The following is a 20332-nucleotide window of genomic DNA, read 5'->3' as shown; positions in this document are numbered from 1 at the left end:
CAGCTGGGTTGCAAGACACAGGATTAGCGACATCCCAGCATAACAAACAAAAAATGGTTTAGAAAACCATGGCGATATCCTGAGATACCGTCACAGCCATGACATCACAAAGCTCACTGAAATGAATTCTTGCCATTGAGTAACTGGAGTTCTATACCAAAGAACCAGTGTAATCCAAGTCCACTGTTGAAAAGCCGCTCTTGGTTTTATTTATTTTTATCTGAATAGTGGGTTGGAGAAAAGAGGAACTTAGCCAATGTTTAAATAGAACATTTAAGATAAGGAATGCATGGTTTGCTTGGAACAATGTAAAAAATAGTACCAAAAAGCACAAAGGGCAAGAATCAAATTTTGGAAAAGCATGTTCTGTAAACTAGCATTTTGTATCCTGCATTGATAGACCCCCAAATCAGCCAATCAACGCTGTTCATTAAGAAAGTTAAGTCAATTGGTGGAACCAGAGGAAATTGAGAAACTTAATGGCAATAACAAGAGGTAAGAAAACAGACATTACAGAACTCGTTAAATTCCCTGGCTCAGCAACACTTATTTGACAAAGGAAATATGTGCCTGACATGAATAAAAAGGACACACACACAAGTTTATTTTAACATTTTCATTTATAAATAATTTATAATATACTCTACATATATTGAAGGAAACATTCCTTTAAACAGCACATGTATATAGATTTTGTTTGTTGTTGTTTGTGAAGAGCGAACACATTGGCATTTTTAAAACACAGACCACCACCACAACAGCACTACAGATGCAGCAGACCGCTAATCCCATCAGTGGCTTAATGGTTACATCCCAGTCTGGTCTAGAGTTACAGTGAAGTTGTCAAGTATTGAATACTTTATAAAGGACTGGTGCAGTCAAACAGTACATTTATAAAAATTAAAAACAAGAAAAAAACTAATGAACATACAGTGACTTTAACACCAGTCTAAGTTCAGAGCTGTGGATTTAATAAAAAACAAAAAAAGTCAAAAAGTCAAATTCAGTTTTTCAGCAGGTCTCCAGAACATTTGTGTTAAATCTTAAAAGCGATAGCAGTTAAACATCTCAAAAGGAAATGGAGGGAAACACAACAACACGACAGAAGAGCAAAAGAACACTGAAAGCACATCAAAATTGTGAGTCGATTGAATACAAAACATGTATGGCGTTTTTTTTTTTTTTACATCCTGCTCTGAAGAGCGCAAGCCTGTTAAAAGTCAGAAAGGGGTGCCGTCTTTCACAAACGCCAGCCCCATTAAAATAAAAGCAGCAGGACATCACGTACAACTGAGCATCGCTCATGGACCACTGCTGCTGGAGCAGTCTGAGTTAGGAACAGGCACACAGCTCTTCCACACTGACAATTCAACATTTCCCTTGAACTGCCACCCACTTCAAAAACCACAGTATATTTCTTCCTCTGTGGCAGCAACACAGAAGTCTTACCACACCACTTTACTGTATTTAATAACTAATGAAGGAGTACTGCTATTCACTAAAGAGAGCTCTTATCTAACAGCTATTTCATTACACAATTTCTTTGCAGTGGTAGTGAATTCTGCTACGAGTAGATACCACCTACTATGAAGAAGGATCATCTCTTTGGAGAATAGCACCCAGTTTGGTTTCCCTTCAAGCAGTAAATCCTGCAGAGACAAACATGTCCACTGTTTCTCAGGGTCAGTGGTTCTGCGTTGCCTGTTTAGACTGTGCAGTCCCATCCTGTGGCTCTTCAATGGAATTACATGTTTTCAGTACAAAGCGAGTCGAAAAGTGATCTATGTACAAGAGTCACTGCAAAAAAAATTACAGGGGAGATATTGGAATATTTTGTGTATTTATTGAATTTTACTATTCTATTTTTATAATACTGCTGCACAATGGCACATCATTATCACATAATTTTATCTGCTTATGAATCAAATGCATTTTTTTTTTTTTTTTTGGCAGTACTGCAATAGTACATTACTGATGGTCTCGGTATGATCCGTCTCTACTGGTCACTTAAAATCACTAGGGGACATGGCTATTGAATCACTGCCCTCAGCTGTTTCATAGCAAGAACAGCAGCTGGGTTACCTCTCCCCCGTAAGCCAGCCTCGTTCCCCTGACAGACAGTAATAGGAGTGATGTGATGTTTCTTAGAAACTGAACTGTTTGCTGTTTGCAGGGAAGCCAAAAAACACAACTGCCCTGTTTCTGTCGCTGGCTCCGACACGCTGCCTTCTACACTCGCTGGATTTCAAAGAGCTTCACGTCTGTGTCGTACCAGATCGGGGGGTCCACATTGCTGAGAAAAACAAACATACAAGCAAACATAGAAATGGAATGAAATGATTAATCAATCAATCAATCAAATGTAGCGCTTTTCATGGTAAAGCCATCTTAAAAGCACGTTGCAATCAAAAAAACGAGAGACCTGTGAAACAAGACAAGAATAAAAGTGAAAATAAAAAACATTAAAAAGGTAATCACACTCCAAAGGCTTGAGAGAATAAATAAGGGTTCAACCAGAGCTTACATTTTGCCAGGAATGATCCCTGGCAAACAATTCCAAAGAGCTGGAGCATGGTGGGAAAAAAAACGGTGCCGTCTTAGCGTGACACACTTATAGACACTGGTAAACCAGCAGCCTTGAATCTGTCAATTCCAGCTGGAGGCCAGGGTAATATTATACATAATTACTATACCTCTCTATCAAGTGTTTAAGAAATGATATATAGAGTCACTATTTCAAACATAGCAAAGGGTGTGAGAAGGCTGTTTGTCTTGTTAGCTCTTCAGCAGCTACAGTTTACTATCACACAGTGCTGAGCCACATCGCTGTCTGCGTCACAAGCCCAGCAATCCTCTGCACAACCCTGCAAGCCCCTGGCTTCTCTTACCGCAGGTAGATGACTCCCCACATGTAGGTACGGAACCACATGGCAGTGCCCGAGTTTGCCTGGTACTTGCGGATCAGGATGGGGTGTGGCACTGGCAGCAATCCTACTAGAGTCCCGTGCTGGAGAAACTTGAGGATCTCGGACTCATCCGTCAGACCCCTGGGGAATAAAACACCCCAATTCAACACGTGTTCATCACACATGATTTAGGTAGCTTGGATAATATTAGAGGGTAGTAAATTAACTACTGGTACTTAATCCATTAACAAAGCAATCATTTGAGTAGATTACCTTTTAAGTATTTGCCTTTTATTATTTCATGACAATTTATTTAAGAGGCCTGTTGTGAACATAATGTAACACTACAGTACATTGGTAAAATACGAGTTACGCTAATACAAAATAATTAAAGTAAATATAATAAAATCAAGAGACACAAAAGTGAACAAACAATAAGGACAAGTAAGCAGTTTTTAATTAAGAAAGAAAATATCTAAATTAGTGGTCCACTGTGAAAGCCACTATATAAAATAAAGATTGCTTGATTGATAAATGAACTTCACTGTGAACAATTAGAATGGGCAATCTGGTATATTTTGAGTGCGTGCACTTTCAACACAAAGAAGAAAGTTTCGCTCACTTGTCAATGCAGATTTTCTCCACCTGAGGCACCAGGACCTGCAATAGGCGCATGATGGTCTGCAGGGGCAGCTTGCACTTCCAAGACAATACCTGCCAATTTATAAATGAGCATTTAAGATCATAGGAAAGGAGGAAACTGTACAGGTACCCGCTTACCAAGAACACACACAACATCATGTCAGGCTTGTGGAAATCATTTATGAAGAAGACAAAGTCTTAAAGCACACAAATGTGCACACAAAATCCCAAATACTACTTCATGAGTTCAAAGACAGAAATACAGAGACACAAAAAGACAAGTACAGCACAAACCAACAATCTCTGTATTTTACACATACCCAGTCCGAGGTGGGGGTCCACTGACTCACAGAAGACGTGCTGGACAGACGCCTTCTCTCTGGTTTGACATAGAACACCTGAGGGGCGAGAGGGAGTGAGGGAAACAGTGACGAAATGAAAATACCAGTTCAATGTGTTTAAAGAAAGAACCTCCTAAACAGAAATCAGTGTGGGACCTACAGCGACATCAAGTGAGGGCATTGTGAATTGCATGTAACACAGTGAAGACAGGATATGTGGGACAACAAGTAAATATATGGGGGGAAAAAAAAAAGTGGACCCATTCCCTGAGCTAATATTTAGTCTCAGCCTTGCTGTGCAAAAGCTCTACAGATCCCGGGTCTCTCATCCCCTGTACCTCTTACGCTCCCTACCACGACTGTACCTCATCGTCTCCAGCCCCAGCGTTGGACTCTGTGTCACTGGCCCCTGCGGCCCCACTGCTGTCTAAAGGGCTCTGATTAGGGTCTGTCGGCTGCACTGAGATCATTGTGCCGTCCTCTGACACCTGGGACTTCTCCGTCAGCTTGTCAATACCTGAGCAGGGGAGGGAAGGCAGCGGGTTAGACAGGGAGCCACCACGTTTCTAAAAGGAAATTTCATAACTGCTATCGCTCCACACAAACTGGATTTTGAAAAACCGTGCCACTAAAACAGGCATCCCTATTTCCTGCATTGTGATTTCCTCCCTATGTACGACAGCCACTTTCTTCCGCAGAGCGCACTGGGTACCTGGTGTGGCGACAAGGCTTATCTTCAGGGTGCCTGGTTCGGCAGGAGCGGCCGGCCGCGATCCCTCCATGGACACCCCCTCCTGGGAGTTGGTGCGGGAGATGGGTTCTGGGGATTTCTTCTTGCGCTGCAAGGCTTTCTGAATGGAGGAGGGGTCGGTGGGTAGGTTGGCAAGCTGGTGGAACACATTGCGCTTGCGGATGATAGCGTACACAAGGTTATAGTTGCCTGGAGGAGACACATACACATTACCAATCAGGAATGAAGGCGCACTAAAACAATATTGTCAGTGGGAGGAAATGCTCTCCAACACTGAAATAAATAACAATCCCACAGTTTTGAGTTCATTTATTTTCAATGCAGCCACTGCATTGAGGGATGAGCACAAGCACTTCTGTCATGCTCACTGTAAAGATACAGAAGGCCTTCTGCTTTCTCATGATAGTTGAGGAACAGTTGCACACATCTTGGACGTAAGTTTATAGAAGTCTAGTGGATCACACATTGCGGCCTGTTTTTTATTTTTTTTTCTAATTTTAGATTATATCCAGAATTCTGAAAACACTCCATGGTAGAACATGTAGCAAAATAAATTTATACTGTGCTTTGTCAAAGACACAGAGAAACGTGTGTCAGATAATTTAACATTTTACCAAGCAAACAAGATAGAAAGAAGAGATGCGAGTTCCTTACCATCCAGGTATTATCAGATGGCATTCCCTTACTATTAAAGAAAGACAGACTGGTGTGTGTGTGGCTTTGGAAGATGCCACAGGGGGAATACAGATGCAAACAGAGAGCTGGGAGCTGCCAGCAATGCTTCCCTTACCATCAAACTGGTACTGGATGATGTTGTTGAAGACCTCGAGCAGGAAGAAGACGAGGTGGTGGTTCTGCGAGGCGGAGAACAGGAACCAGCTGGTGGAGAAGGCTTCCAGGAGGTGCAGTAGCTTGTTAGCCGCCACCATGGAGAGGCTCTTCAGGTAGGGGGACACTGAGGGGGAGCGACAACAGATAATCAGTATCCAGTACTCAATAATGGACCAGTAATAAAATCGACAAGAATCGGACGCACTGAGATTTCACAAGAGCCTTCAAATACAATTGAAAACATGCAAGCATTTTTTTTTTTCTTTCTACAAAATAATACATATATAAACTTTTAAGAAGTGTTAAGAAGCAAAAATGGAGACTAAAATTCCATAGGATGGGATGCTGTATGGGAATGTTGGCAGGACTACATAACATCGGCTCTTCTAAAATAATTGTCTTAAAAACTCTTGATTTTACTGATTGGACCTGCAATGTGGGGCAGAGCTTGCCAAAACAATAATAGAGCAAAATGACAACCTCTTCAACATGTTTAAAGTGTGGGATTTTGCATGCAATGCTGTCAGTGCCCTGCAGGTGGCGCCAGTGACTCGAGAAGCTCACTCACCGTTAACAACAATCGTCAGCAGACAGTCAAAGAGAGGCTGGAGCCTCTGGTGACCGCTGGTAATGATCTTGTGAAAAATCTGGGAGCAGAAAGCAGGGTGTCAGTATCGTAGGTAATTAAGGGATTCGTAGGGATTAATTTTTTTTTACACCCATTATTTGTAACGGCTTTAATGCTCAACAAGGTGTTTCAGTAGTGTGTCCTGAGCAGAGCTACTCACTACGATGAGCAGGTCAGCATGGGTCCCAGTGAAGACTGGGATATCCATTGGCACTCGCACGGAGTAGGGTTTGTTTAATCGCACCCCGAAATTCCTCTCCCCGCTCAGCAGCAGCAGAATAAACACTCCGATGTGCATCAAGCCGACTCGGGCTGCAAAACAAAGAGCCAACGTTTAGCCTCTTTAAAATGCAAAACCTTTCCAAAGATATTTGCAATATAAAACCGGCACAGTGGGGTTTTTTTTTTTGTTTTTTTTTAATCCAGTGGTTGAGATAACTCCCAATGTGAGCCCAGAGAAACAGGCGGTCAGGGTGTACTCACACTGGTCTGCCCGGGCATCGTTCAGGTAGAACAGAATTGGAACCAGGATATCCAACACATCACTGCTTTTCAGCACGAAAAAAAGGAATTTCTGAAAGAAGAGACGTACCCCATTACTGTCTGGAAAAGTGCACTTAACAGTCCTTTTAGGCTCCCACCCATTATGCATATTAACATGCACGGGCAGAAAAACAATCTGTAAAAAGGTTTTGAGATGGTTAACAATGATTAAATGTATGTGTACTGAATTGAAGAGGTAAGCCAGGAGAGCTGTGTTAAACTGAAAAAATTCCCAGAGCCCTGTTTCCAGTCTCAACTGGAATGCTCAGTTGACCCGTGCTTGGGTACTAATACACTAAATCTGCTGTTGTATACAAAGTGCTGAAGACTGAAGCAAGCGAGCTGGCAAACTGCCCTACCTTATTGAAGTCACAAAGTTTCCAGAACAGCACCAGCAGCTCCTGGTGGAACTGGATCTTCTTGGTGGAGTTGGGGAGGTAGGTCTGGACCAGGGGGTTCGTCAGCAAGCGCGCCACCCCCTTCAGAATGAACTGGAAATCCTGGGGGCGATGAGAAAAGGGCAGCGATTGAAATATGGCTTTGCTGCAGGCACTGATGAAAGCATTTGAAACTTGCAAAACGGACGCGGGCATTGCCCGGTTAGATACCTTACCTCCTCTCTGTGGATCCTGGACAGGTAGTTGACAAACAGGTTATCGGGCCCCACGGGCTACACACAAGGAAAGGGAAACAGAAACAAAAAATAAATATTCAGCTAGAGCTCACATGCAGCAACGTTTTATGGCATAGGTGGGGAGGGCTCAAGCTCATCAGGTTTAGTTCTGATTAACTTTACTAAGCAGCTATCAGTGGGAACTTTAAACCACTCTTTGCTGTATGTGGGCGCTTGTACATGTGCGTATCTATTCCTGAATGAAACGCTGGCTCTTACGTCCTGGTCGTCCATGGCGGTGGTGGTGGTGGTGCCGTCCAGGGTGGGGCTGCCCGCCGCCGTGCCGCCCTCGTGCTCCAGCATGACGATCAGGACCTGCCCTGCGTGCTCCACCAGCTGCTCGCGGTAATCCGAGAAGAGCAGGTGATTGTAGGGGATCCCGTAGCCCACAGGATCGTAGGCACAAACCACATTGAGCAGGGAGGTGAAGAGAGGCAAGGCATGTCTGTGGGAGCAGCAGGGGCAGAGTAAGCATGCAAACGCAGAGACGAAGGCTGGGCTAGCGCAATACAGCGGGGTTAGGGAAACCCAGAAGAATCCTTATAAAAGGATATTTTTGCATTGTGTTTTTGCAGTTTATCATGCTTTTCCCATTGTTATACTATGCATTTACCATAGTTTACTCTCATTTGGCATGTTTGCTAATGTGCTTTACCATACATGTCTATTCTTTACAATGCTTACCTGTGCTTTACCATGCTTTCACTATGGTTTAGTAAACTTTGCTATGCTTTTACTGTGGTAAACATTTATAAGAGGTGTTATCAATACTGGCTGAATGGGACAGATTTCTTCTCTCATTAATGATAAGTAGACAAGGCACAAGGTACCTTGCTAGAAATTCTGCTGTAACAAATAATCTTAATTACGGTTATCCACTAGTGCATAACTGAGCAGAAAGCCAGTGGACAGCAGTGCCTCAACCTCAGGCAGTGTGGATGGAGACCCAGCTGCTGTGTTAGTCCCTGGAGCGGCGAGAGCTCACCTGTTGTCAGTGGAGCAGAAGAACTGCACCCAGGGGTTGAGGACGTTGCTCTCGGAGGAGGGGGCCAGGTACATTGCCTCCGAGAAACAGGTCAAAAGGAGCTTCAGCAGCTCTGTCCTGAGAAAGAGAACAGAATATTTACAAGTCAGAGTACAGTTACACTGCACTGATGAGCCCCAAACAGGACAAAACACATCTGCAGTTGCTGCACTCTGGCTCTGAATGTAGAAGCCTTTTGGAGACACTTATACGACTTTGATTGGCTCTTGTAATGCTGAAAAATGCCCATCCCGAGTACCCATAATTCTAGTTGCTGCTTTCTCTACTTCAACTCAAAAGCTACTTAGATAGAGATAGATAGCTAGACTGATTTAGATAGATATCTTCAAAGAAGGTTTTTAAAAATACAAAAAAAAAACCCACAAACTTTTAGCTCAATAATACAATCTAGCCAACTTACAACAGATTCTGATTCTCTCAACTTCAGATTGTCCTAGCCAATGTTAAATCATAGTTGCATAAGCAGGTCTCCTGATACATGTTAAACAAACAGACGCTCCCATTCCTTTATTCTAAGCATAAAGGCCCCGCTGTCCCTCGGTCCTCATCGCTGACCACTCGTTCCAGAGCGAACCGTCGCTGCTTGACCCACCTGTTGAGGTCGTGTACGTAGTTGAGCGGTGGGGAGTGAGCGAATCCCACCCCAGCCTCCCAGATGTACTCACAGCTGTCAATGGTGTGGATGTCCTCAGCAGTGTCCTGTAGAGGGAGTTTCCAGATTAATCATTAATACAGATATTCATACAAAACCAGCCTGGCAGGAGGCAATCGAGCAGCGACTGTTTTTTTTTTTTTTTTTTTTTTTCCTCTTCCTAAAATATTTAAATATGTCCCCATAGCAACTGGCATTCCCACTAAACATATATTATACAGAATGCTGGGTGTAGGTTTCTTTGTTCATTTTGAGTTCAGCCAGCTAACTGAGCAAGTTTACAACTACTACAAGAAACTTAAATTAATTAGCAGATATTCTAGGAAGAAGTCTTAGCTTGTTCCATAAACCCATGCATTTGATTTCTGTCCTTCTGGACTGTTTGTCATACATACATATCTTGCTTATCCTTACTTCAACCTGCATTTTTATGAAAGGAAAATAGAGCTGCCAAGCAAGGGAGAAACAACTTGGTCAGATATTGACTCTTACGAGTTCAGTAACAGCAAAGGTGGGAGTGGAAACTAAAGCTAAATGCTGACCCAGGCAGCATCTGCATACAAATTCATTCAAGCAAACCAAAAGACAGCTTTTTGGTTGTACTAGATTAGAATAGAGCTGACATGCCATAGTGTTGTGCTCTGTTTCCTTTCTATTGATGACTCATCTGTGCCTCTCTGGCACGTCACAACCTGCAAACCCACCCCACACTCCCAGACACACATCTATCCAGCAGCAGCAAGGAAGGGATCGATAAAGTGAGTCACGATCCTGGGAACACAACACGTCAGCCGGAGGCTTCTAACTATAGCAGCAGCAGCACAAATGAGATAAGGGGTTCCTAAATCGAAATCCTTCAGGGGCATCTTATCCATCTACATTACCCTTTCTGGGGGGACCTTGAATTAGAAGTGACATAGAGGGGGCTGTATGATTCAAGCTCATATCCACCCAATCAGCAGCCACTGCAGTGGGTTGGAATTCAACACTCAATACTAGCTTCTTTTTTTGCGATATATACTGTAGTTAAATACTCTGTATGCAACATCATCTCTACCTTAAACAAGCCACCTCACACAAAGACATTTGATTGTATCACATCAATATCAGTCTATATATGGCTATCAGCATTGCTAGGGGGGATGGTATTGTAAAAATATTTCAATATCCTATGGTATGTATTCTTTTAGCTCTACTGCAAAAAATGGAGGAGGAGGGTCCTTGTATTTTCACATGTGTTGCTTATTCTTGCAATTTTAAAAAGGCTACTCTCTGAATCAGTTATAATGTACAGCCCCAGTCTACTTCACATCTAGGACAATGCCTCATTCTGCCTGCTTTAGACACACGATAGACCCCGTTAGCTAAGCTCCATTAGCTGACTTCACACAAGCACACAATGCATTCCACAAGAGTCAAACTGCAAGCTCAGCCACAAACTCCACGATAAGGGGAATGAGAATGTGGAATGTTTGTTGCAAAAGTTACCACTAACAATTTTAAACCTACTGAAATGCTATCCTGTTGAAATAAATGGTACATTATTATTTATATCAATTATATAGAACAATAAAATGCCATTCCCTTGTTATATCTTCAGTTTATTTTTGGCAAAAAGCAATCTTAGAGAGTCACAAAATAATACTTTCCTTACAAAAGTAACATGAGAAAAAATAATCCTTGCATGTCTCCCAGTTAACTTTACAGTGGAGCTGCTAACACAGCTAAGACAAACAAGACATCACAATGACATTACAATGCAAGATATCCAAGACACTAACAGAAGTGTTCTGAGTCCTGCCCTTTCTAAAAGTCCTGTGAAGAAAGCAGGGGAAAGGTGTTGCCTTGCACTGTGAGACACGCCTCTGACAGCTACAACACTTTAAAGAAATTCCATTTTAAAACTGGTCTTGCAGGAATGTGCAACAGTCATAAGGGAGTTAGGCTTTGACAAATCCACCTGTAATTGTGTCAGACAAGCCATTTGTGGTGCTCAAACTAGTTTAGACAAACTACAAGGCAAATCTCAGCTGCAGAAAAGTTATTCATAACATAGATTCTAGATTCAATAGCCAGGCCATTTAAAATGTGAGCATCCCACAGAAAGTACAAAAGAACTGCTGTTATTTGTGTAATTATTATTATTATTATTATTATTTTTAGATTAACCCTTCAAACATTTTGGAAATTCTCGGTTTAAAAAACTCCATTAAGAGAATGGGATTTGAAAAACAAGACAAGTTACACTGCCTCCTCATTGCAAGGCTGTCATTAAGCGTTATTAATCTTGCTGCAGCTTCACAGCAAGGTTAGCTGTATAACAAAGGTATCGTATTGCATGACCCATTCAGTATTTGGCCTTCAGATTTCTTCGTTTAAATAAAAGCCTTGCAGTGCATATAATTTGCTTGCACGCTACAGCCTGTGATATTTCCTTCAGTGAGAAAGTCTGTATGTCAGACTGCCTTGACCAGCACTGCTCTGTTTATTTAAGAGATTAGTAATCTCACTCAACCCGGTTGATAAACAGAGCCTCTTAGCGCCAGCTGTGAGCCACACATTACTGATTAACAGACACAACCCAATTCAACAGAGGCAATGACACAAATGAGGGGTGTTACAGTGACAGAGCCCAGGTTTTCACTCCTGGGAGAACACATTAATACTTTGGGATCAGAGGTGTGTTTTTTCTTTCTTAATATTCCTTCTTAGCTAATGCGTAATCGCATAGTTATAAATCTTAGTCTTGCAATTAAACATGTGGAAGAAGGAAACTTCTAGACAATATAGTGTCTCTTAAAGGTTTTAAGCCATGCAAACAGTGGGAATTAGCTCGAGACATTGCTAGCTCATCTCTGCAGCAAACGAGAATCTTCCTCTTGGATAGGTCTAAACATGTGGGGGACTTGAAGTGATATGACAGAAAATAAAAAGCAATAGAATTAAAATGAGTACATCTGGAAGCTTTACTTGTTTTAAGCAAAGAGGAAAGATCACCTGGGTGCAACAGTTAAATACTGCCTCCCAAAACCTTATACTGTCCAGGTTTTTATTTTTTTATTTTTTATTTTTTTACATTCATATGAAAAAATATAAGACTGAACCTACGGCTTCAAGTTAGAGACAATGGACTTAGTAAACATCTTCGAAGAAAAAAGAAAAATCTGTTTATTTATTCATCAAAGCTTTTATTGCTTTTAAATTGACAGTAGAAAATTAATTTTTCCTGTTTTCTTCCTTTTTATACCAGCTAGCCCTGTTTCCTATATCTCAGCATTTTGTTTCCCTCTCAAGCTAGATTAGCCCAGAGCAAATAGTGCATTGGTGTGCAGGACAGGTGTACAACTTATGCAGATGAACACACTCATCGATCTTGTTTGTCTGCAATGCAAGTTTAATATAGACTAACTCCACAGTCAATTAAGACTGCTCAATCATATACAGAGTCAATGATGCAGGTAGACTGTCTCGTTCAGTTTAGGAGCTACTACATGCACATTCATTGTTTCTTGTCAGTTCTGTAGCACAGTGGTAAATGCATTCTGTTCTGCTATTTCTGCTCGAGTGAAGGGGCAGGTTCAGACGGTACTCACCAGGCTGCCTTTCTTGTGGCTCTGGACAGTAAACTCCGGACAGAAGAGCAGGTCAGCGATCGCCAGCAGCAGGGATTCGGCCAGGGGACGGCCAGACTCATCGTCACCCTCCTCTGCCTGCAGGACACACACAGGACAGGGTGTGAGAGGGATTCCGTTTCAATGCAATAGCTCTTATTCAGAGCAGGTGATGCACAGGTATGGAATTTCATACACGTGCTTTTAAAAAGTCACAACAACTTGCAATCTTTTTCTAAAGAATAATAACACCTGTTAATACCACACTGCAAGCAACAAACATCCACACACGTCTGTTTTCTAGTTTGATTGGATTTCTATTGGTTTATTACTAGTTTTGTTAAAACTGGCATTTTTTTTTCTTTTCTTTTCAGAAACTACACAACGTGACGCAATTTGAAATCCATTTAAAAACATGCAATAAATAAAACGTCAAAAGTTTCAAGCAAATCACTGTATGTCTGTCAGATTTTCCCACTGGTTACAAACAACATTACGTGCATTTTAAAAATCTTGCAATGAAAAAGTACAGCACCTAAATAAAGCACACCTAAACAATCTATTGCTAGCCATCAAGTTCTGTACTCTGGGCAGTCAGCAAAAAGACCAATCAAACAATGTAATACTAAACATGGTCCGCAATTAAACACCACAGAGAGGACACAGTGTAGTCTATGTTTAACAGAGAGGTGTGGGGAAGGGGGGCTGAGATCCGGGGGAGAGAATGACTCACCAGGCTAGTTAACACAGCCTCTGTTCATACACTGAGCTACAAGCTGAGTGTCACAAGCTCTAAAGCACTCAACATGCCACTGTTACCATCAAGGGCAAACTTGTCGTGAAAACTGAAAGCATTATCCTATACTTCACATGACGTTACTGCAAGAGCAGGGAACTACTCTGGAACTGTCAAAAGGTTCATCCAAAATAGCTACTCTTCTGTCCTGGGGCAAAACACCAAGGATAACCCCAATAATATTAATTTGACACAAATTCTACAACAGGGTGACCTTCCTGCTGCTTTTCTCACAGAACGCCCCCTCACTCTGCCACCAGAAGCTACACTGTAGGGTGTTCAGTGATAAAACGCGAGACGGCAAAAAAGGTATTGAATTACACACACCCCACTGGAAAAGTCAAATCAGCAAGAGTATGGATCAGCCTCCACAGGAAGGAAGAGATTCATTTTTTTTTTTTTTTTTTTTAAACCCGGTTTACAGGATCACATTAATCTCATGAGTCATGTCTCATTAGATTAAATCTGAAGACCGGAGGTTCCAATCATTACTTGACTAAAGGTAAACTATTAAAGCTATTTTCATACATATTTGTTTAATTTATTTAATGTTTATGGGATGTTATTCTAAACCTATTTTTCCTCATACATTTTGGAGCGTGAAGATCTGTCCCAACTGTGTGAATGATATATAGAGTTACAAAATGACCCTGACTCAATTATAATGCCAATTGAAGCGGCTTCACTTACTCTGTAAACTACTGGAACCTTAAAACAAAGGGCAGTTTCTGATCAGAAAACTGTTAAAAACAGAATTATCCATAACAAAAGCAATACCGAATTCTTCCAGACGAGGGACTACTGTAAAGGGGGAAGAAGCTTGGGTTTGGAAAAACAGTTTTATAAATAAATGACTGGAACACAGAAGCCACGCTTAATTATGACAGCGAGGCCCTTATCAGGACTTTATCAGTTCTTATCTGTTGTAAAACTACTTGTATTGACTAACGAGTGGGCCCTAAAGAGGGAAGTCAAGAGGAAATCCTGTAGCTGTGCTGCCTATTCACTTGCCTCTCTTTACCTACAGCCTCGTTTAAAACTGAAATCTGGCCCTTTGTGTACAGGATTAAACATTTAAACATTTCAACTTTTTTTTTTTTTTAAACCCGAGAATTTGCCATCGAGGGTTTATAAAAAATAAAAAGGAGTAGACCTGTTTTGTCCAGAAGTTCAACTCACCAAAACCCCTGCTGATTAATCCAAGACAAAGAAGTCTTTGCTAGGGAAATTGATACTCTTCAAAAGAAACATATTCAATTATATCGAGACATGCCTCTTACTCTACAATACACACTTATATTTTCTAGATTTTGTCAGATTTCCCATTTGATCAACTGCAGCTTAACTGGTTTCGCAGAAACCCAATCACCATGCCGGTCAGATTCCACATTTCTCACAAGTCTGTGTGAAGGCATGTGACTGTGTGCAGACTTCCGTTTTTTCATCAGGCATTCATGAGGTCGGGATTGAAACACAAGAGGTCTCTTCCTTTGAAGTACGGTTTGGGTTGCAATTTCAGAAACTGTTTTAAAAGCAGGAAAAGGGATTGCATTATAGTTATAGCTTTAAAGCAGTACCAGAAACCAAGACAAAACCATGATGACGATCCTTTTAGCTTTTTGCAATGTTTTCAGTTTTAGTATAACACAATTGTCAACAGTATTCTGCATGTGTTAGGTACTTCGTCAAAGGAGTGCTAATTAAGTTTTTAAACTCCATGTTGTAGCACTAACACAGTTATCACAGGTCCCCTTTGTTTCTACTGAAGGTCTTTTGGTTGTTTGTTTGCGTTTTATACTCAAAGACAACACCACAGATGGCATGCTGCAGCTGTTGCTTCCTGCTTACTAAACCACCCCACATGCTGTAGTTCAAACTCACTCACTCTAGCAGCAATCAGACCATGTGACATGTGAAAAAGAACCAGCATGCTTCGTTTTTTTTTTTTTTTTTTTTTTTTTTTTTTTTTAAATGTAGCAGTTGCCAATTATTTTTTTAAATGATTTTCTCCCCAATTTAGTCGTGTCCAATTATTGTTTTACGTTCAGCTCACCGCTACCACCCCTGTGCTGACTCAGGAGTGGCGAAGACGAACACACGCTCTCCTCCGAAGCCTGTGCCATCAGCCGCCTGCACCTTTACAAACTGCAGACTCACCATGCAGCCACCCAGAGCTACAACGTCGGAGGACAATGCAGCTCTGGGCAGCTTACAAGCAAGCCCGCAGGTGCCCGGTCAGACCACAGAGGTCGCTGGTGCGCGGTGAGCTGAGGACGCGGTGGCCAATCTAGCCCTCCCACTCCCCGGGCGGCGCTGGGCCAATTGAGCACCACCCGCTAGGAACTCCCAGTCACAGTCGGCAGTGACATAGTCTGGATTCAAACTTGCGATCTGCAGGCTATAGGGCACATCCACACGGAGTGCCTTACTGGATGCGCCACTCGGGAGCCAATGGATGCTTCAGTTTTAGTGTTGCATTTGAAATATATACACATCCTGAACATGTGTGGTGGGGTTGTGAGCTGTACTAGTTTCCATGGGGGGGTGGGGGAGGTAGTCAAGACTATCCCTTCAGGACCTGTGTCAAAGTGAAAAGCATGACAAAGCTAGTGAAAATATTCAGCATACACTGATGTACTCAATTACCCGGTACTCGACTGTACCACTCGTCCCACTGAGACTCACCCCAGCTCGGCCGGCCCCCGGCACTGTGGACCAGAAGAAGCCCCTCCAGTCTGCGTCCTCGAAGATGTAGGGCAGGATGCGGGTGAGAAGCCGGGTACAGTTCAGCACAATCTGCTTCTCCATTTGTGAGGGGCAGCCCGACTCAGCGGCCTGGACCAGCTTCTCCACCGCCTGCCAGGGACAAAGCCAGTCATGACAGCTCCCCTCTCTCCTCTACACTACCACAGTACTGCTCACAAGACATTTTACTAGAACTCCAGAGATGAAAGGACAGAATTTTAAACCCACTGTAAAGACTAGCCCGATAAAAGAAAGAGAATGTGTTTTACAGGGAGATGGACAAAGACGAAGCAGCAAAGAGATTTTCCTGCTCGTCCATCTCCACTACAGGCTTGTTTAAACCTGACCGTGCAGAAAAACAGGTTGTCTGCTGCCACAGACAGGTGGCTTTGCAATGCTTTGTGACCTGGCCAGCACTAACTATCAAAAGATCGCTAAACAATGGTCTAGCTGCAACTGGGACATGCGATTCACAACACAAGAACCGATTAGATAACAAAACAATCTACAGTGTTGTACTTACAAAATCTCTAAACCGCAAATTAAAAAACAAACAAGCAAGGAAAAAAAACAAAACTAAAAAGCTTAAACACCAAAGCAGCAGTGCTAAAAGTGTTAATGCTAACAGGAGGAAAGAAAATGCTTTTTCAAGCTATTTCTGGGAAGGAAAATAATTTTTTTTATTTTTTTCTGTCCATGCCTTGCTTCTCTCCTCTCATACACAGTTGCACATGACAGGAGCTGGCCAGTGAAAGGGAAATGGAGAGTCACACCCCTTTTCCTGCTGAACCCCAACCCCCACAAAAAGAAAACAGCAGCGCTGTACTGAAGACAGCTTGTCCTGTGCACAAACATAATAGCTGCTCTGAGCTCCTCGGAGCTCATCAGAACACATTCATCCTAACACTGCTGGCTCGGCTTGTGTACTTGACTTGCTGTAAGGGAGTTGCTTAAAATGAATCACATTTGTGATGAAATCCCACAGTTTCATCGGTGGTCATACCTTGTAACAGAGGGTGGCTAGGTTTGAGGGGGACTCCTCCCGTACAGCTCGGATCTCAGCCGCTGGCACCAGTGCAAACACATCCTGCACTGAAGTGACCGTGTCCGCCCAGAACTGGTCCCAGAAAGCATCATCTGTTGCTTCCACAGGCTGCAGAAGAGAAGAGGCTGCTGCATTCAATAGGAGCGTAGAGGAACGTGATGATTATGTACACCAAATAGGCAAAGTTAAAAGTGACCAGCCACCGCTATTCTCACCTCACTCATAATTGACAGGGAGGCAGGCGCACTTCATTACCTAGCTCTGCTATTGACTAAGGGAGAACATGAGCAGTGAAAACTGCATCTTATTAAAATTTAAAAAAGCAACATGTGGAAGCTTTGTGAAAAGTGAAAAGAGACCACCGTGCAACATGATCTCTGCAACACAAGTACTTAGCATCATAACAGGTTAAATGTTCAATCATCTAAAAAGTAAGCACCCATCTACTACTTCGGGAATAAAACAACCATGCTTTACATCTTTTACTGGTCAGCGGTGTGATGCATCTTTTGTTTTTGTTTGTTTTTTTGTTAAAAGTTGGGCAATGTCAAGCCAATGTTGTTCTGCTGTATTTGGTCTCCCACTGATTTTTGCTCAACTCCAAACATTTTTTTTTTTTTTTTTTTAATTATTATTATATTATCAACAAGTACGGATACAGTACATCTCCTTTTATATTACATTTTATAGCATGGATGTTATTGGGCCAATCTATTTCTGTCATGCTTTGTTAGTAAGCAGTCGTGTTGCGTGTTTTACACAAGTCTTCAAAGGTGTTAATAACGCAGTTGAAAGTTTGGAATGTCCTTTTTATAAAGTTCTTTGTTTTACAGTTAAAACCCCTCTGCTGTGCATTCTTATTTCTTACTTAAAGTTTAAATCATTTTTTCTTTTTACTTTTAATACCTTACAAGTAGCTTCGCTGTTACTGTTGCTGCATTTACCTAAGCACCTGTCACTGTTATGAGTAATCAGAGGTCGAATATTCAAAACTTCTATTCTTGGTATACTCGAATATCTTATTATTCGAAATTCCCAATCCTATTAAATACCTAGGCATGCGCATATACCACTTTGGTCCATCACACTGCTACGATTAGCCGGAACCATTTATTTATTTGCATGAACATTAATGCAGCACTCCAGCTCCTAATCGTCAATGCAGAGTAACCCGCTGATGCAAATTAAGTTTGTGCCACCTCCATATTTACATGCCTGTCATTTCTGTTCAAACTTCAAAGGCTGTACAGAAATTACATATGTCAAAGGAACTTAGCAAGATTATGTTCTACTGTTTTTTTTTTTTTTGTTTTGTTTTTAATAATTATAATTTAAGATATGATTAAACCACCCTATAGATTTAAATGTATGGCTAAATTGCTTTTCTAACCTCTTCCAGTCCACCTTAAACTTTCGGCACCCCCCGAACCTGCCGCAATATGGGCACTTGAGCGCAGGTTAAAAACACGTCAGCCATAAAATAAACAAAACACAGTTTCTCAAGATTCATCCCCTCGAACTAAACAAGCAGCTCGAAAACACGTGGATTTCTATTACTCGTTTAAAATATTATGGATTTAATTTGGAACATTGCAACAGCATACCGATTTATTTGTCACGACCACCTTAAAACACTACTGCACCTGCCCTGGTTTTATCAGGATACTAACACAAAAGCAGGAATTGAGTGGGTTTGGGGTTTTTTTGGTAACGTATTTATTTATAATTATTTTTTATTAAATACGTTCAACCAATGCACCGTCCATTTTAATGATCGCTGTCAATTTATATTTTAAATTCCGAATGTATATTAACACCCTGTTTGTTGCAAAACAGTCCTCTCATATCTGTAGACATGTAATACTTGATGTAGCACCCTCTTACATTTCTTATACATATATATATATATATATATATATATATATATATATATATTTAATATATATATATGTTTATATATAGTAGTTTTATTAAATTACGTTGTTCATCAGTTAACGTCGCATTTTGCCTCCAAAAAAAAAAACAAAAGACAAATAATAATAATTTGAAATTCATGCGCATATTGAATGTAATTAAGCAAATAAAAATCGCATAACTCTAACAAAACGTCTATTTTTTCCTGTCATTCTTTTTTTTTGTTTTTTTTCTTAAGCATGATCAAAGCGCAATCTATTTCGTGATGACATCCCCATGTTGCTTGCGTACCATCTGGTCCGTTCTTCCTCTCGACCAGTACAAGGCTTTATTTTTATTTATTTATTTATGTATTAATGATTTCAATAATCGTATCTGCTACAGTTTGTCTTTTATTTTCGTTTACCTGTGTTTTGGTGGTGAGCTGGATCACCGCTTTTCTGAAGTGAAGTTTGGAGTCGGAGTTGCCCATTTTTCAGGCTGGTGTGCCCTCCTTGTTTATCCCGCAGTTATAAACACCTCCAGCTCTGTGCGTCGGCGCTGAGTGAGAGAGTAATTAATGCAGGATTCAGGATCCTGGATCAGGGACTTCCGGGCTCCATGCTGTAACTCCAGGCAGCGCAGACCGCTGTGATGCCACCGGCAATCCGCGTTTAAACGTAGACTTTAAGGTAGGGTTGCAATGCCACCGGCAATCCGCGTTTAAATTTAAACTTTCAGGTAGGGTTGCCATGCCACCAGCAATCCGCGTTTAAGTTTAGACTTTCAGGTAGGGTTGCAATGCCACCTGTCCCTGTTTTCCCTGGATCGTCATGGTTTTAAGAGGGTGGTGTCCAAGGAATTTATTATGCCTTCCCAGGACACTAAATGCCAGTACCATAAATTGTTAAACCAGGATATAATATTACTGCAATAGACGGGCAATATGAATTGGTTGTCAATACTATAATAGTAATATTTTCAATGTTTCCTATTGGATGAATAGAGGATTTCTAAAGAGAGTTTACACTTTTAACAACAGCCCTTCTGTTCGGAGGTCCCGGTTTGTTGTACCTCAGAGGCGGCAGCTCTAATTTCAGGAAAGGTTGTTTCAGCTACCTTCCTTTGGTAAACCTTCTGCCATGCCTTCCCTCTGACTTAACCCAGCCATGCAGCAGGGGGAGGTTATGGGGTATCGTGCAAAGCTGAACTGTACGCAGGAAAGGAAAG

General features: G+C 41.6%; 1 protein-coding gene across 1 annotated transcript; it reads right to left on the bottom strand.

The window, feature by feature from the left end:
* Positions 1 to 1017: 1017 nt before the first annotated feature.
* LOC121295662 (protein HID1) lies at positions 1018 to 19727 on the bottom strand. The gene is made up of 19 exons (XM_041220604.1): positions 19530 to 19727; positions 17168 to 17317; positions 16105 to 16275; positions 12606 to 12722; positions 8953 to 9059; positions 8301 to 8417; positions 7535 to 7760; positions 7256 to 7312; positions 7002 to 7142; positions 6583 to 6673; positions 6260 to 6411; positions 6040 to 6118; positions 5431 to 5595; positions 4602 to 4829; positions 4255 to 4406; positions 3869 to 3946; positions 3529 to 3620; positions 2889 to 3047; positions 1018 to 2293 (listed from the first exon to the last, which is right to left on the bottom strand). The coding sequence occupies exons 1-19, from the start codon at positions 19593 to 19595 to the stop codon at positions 2230 to 2232; spliced, it is 2412 nt and encodes an 803-aa protein (XP_041076538.1). The 5' UTR covers positions 19596 to 19727; the 3' UTR covers positions 1018 to 2229.
* Between the last annotated feature and the right edge of the window lie 605 nt (positions 19728 to 20332).

The sequence above is a fragment of the Polyodon spathula genome, chromosome 20, assembly GCF_017654505.1.
Source record: "Polyodon spathula isolate WHYD16114869_AA chromosome 20, ASM1765450v1, whole genome shotgun sequence".
NCBI classification, from domain to species: domain Eukaryota; kingdom Metazoa; phylum Chordata; class Actinopteri; order Acipenseriformes; family Polyodontidae; genus Polyodon; species Polyodon spathula.
The sequence above is the reverse complement of the archived record's forward strand: the minus strand, read 5'-3'. Positions and strand labels throughout refer to the sequence as shown.

What these genes read in the sequence shown, in the direction of transcription:
- LOC121295662 (XM_041220604.1), bottom strand. Translation starts at nt 19,595, where the DNA reads ATGGGCAACTCCGACTCCAAACTTCACTTCAGAAAAGCGGTGATCCAG. An exon ending in CGATGCCCGGGCAGACCAGT is followed by an intron (nt 6,412 to 6,582) that starts GTGAGTACACCC and finishes TTTGTTTTGCAG; the next exon opens with CCCGAGTCGGCTTGATGCAC. An exon ending in CATCCAGTACCAGTTTGATG is followed by an intron (nt 4,830 to 5,430) that starts GTAAGGGAAGCA and finishes TGTCTCCTCCAG; the next exon opens with GCAACTATAACCTTGTGTAC.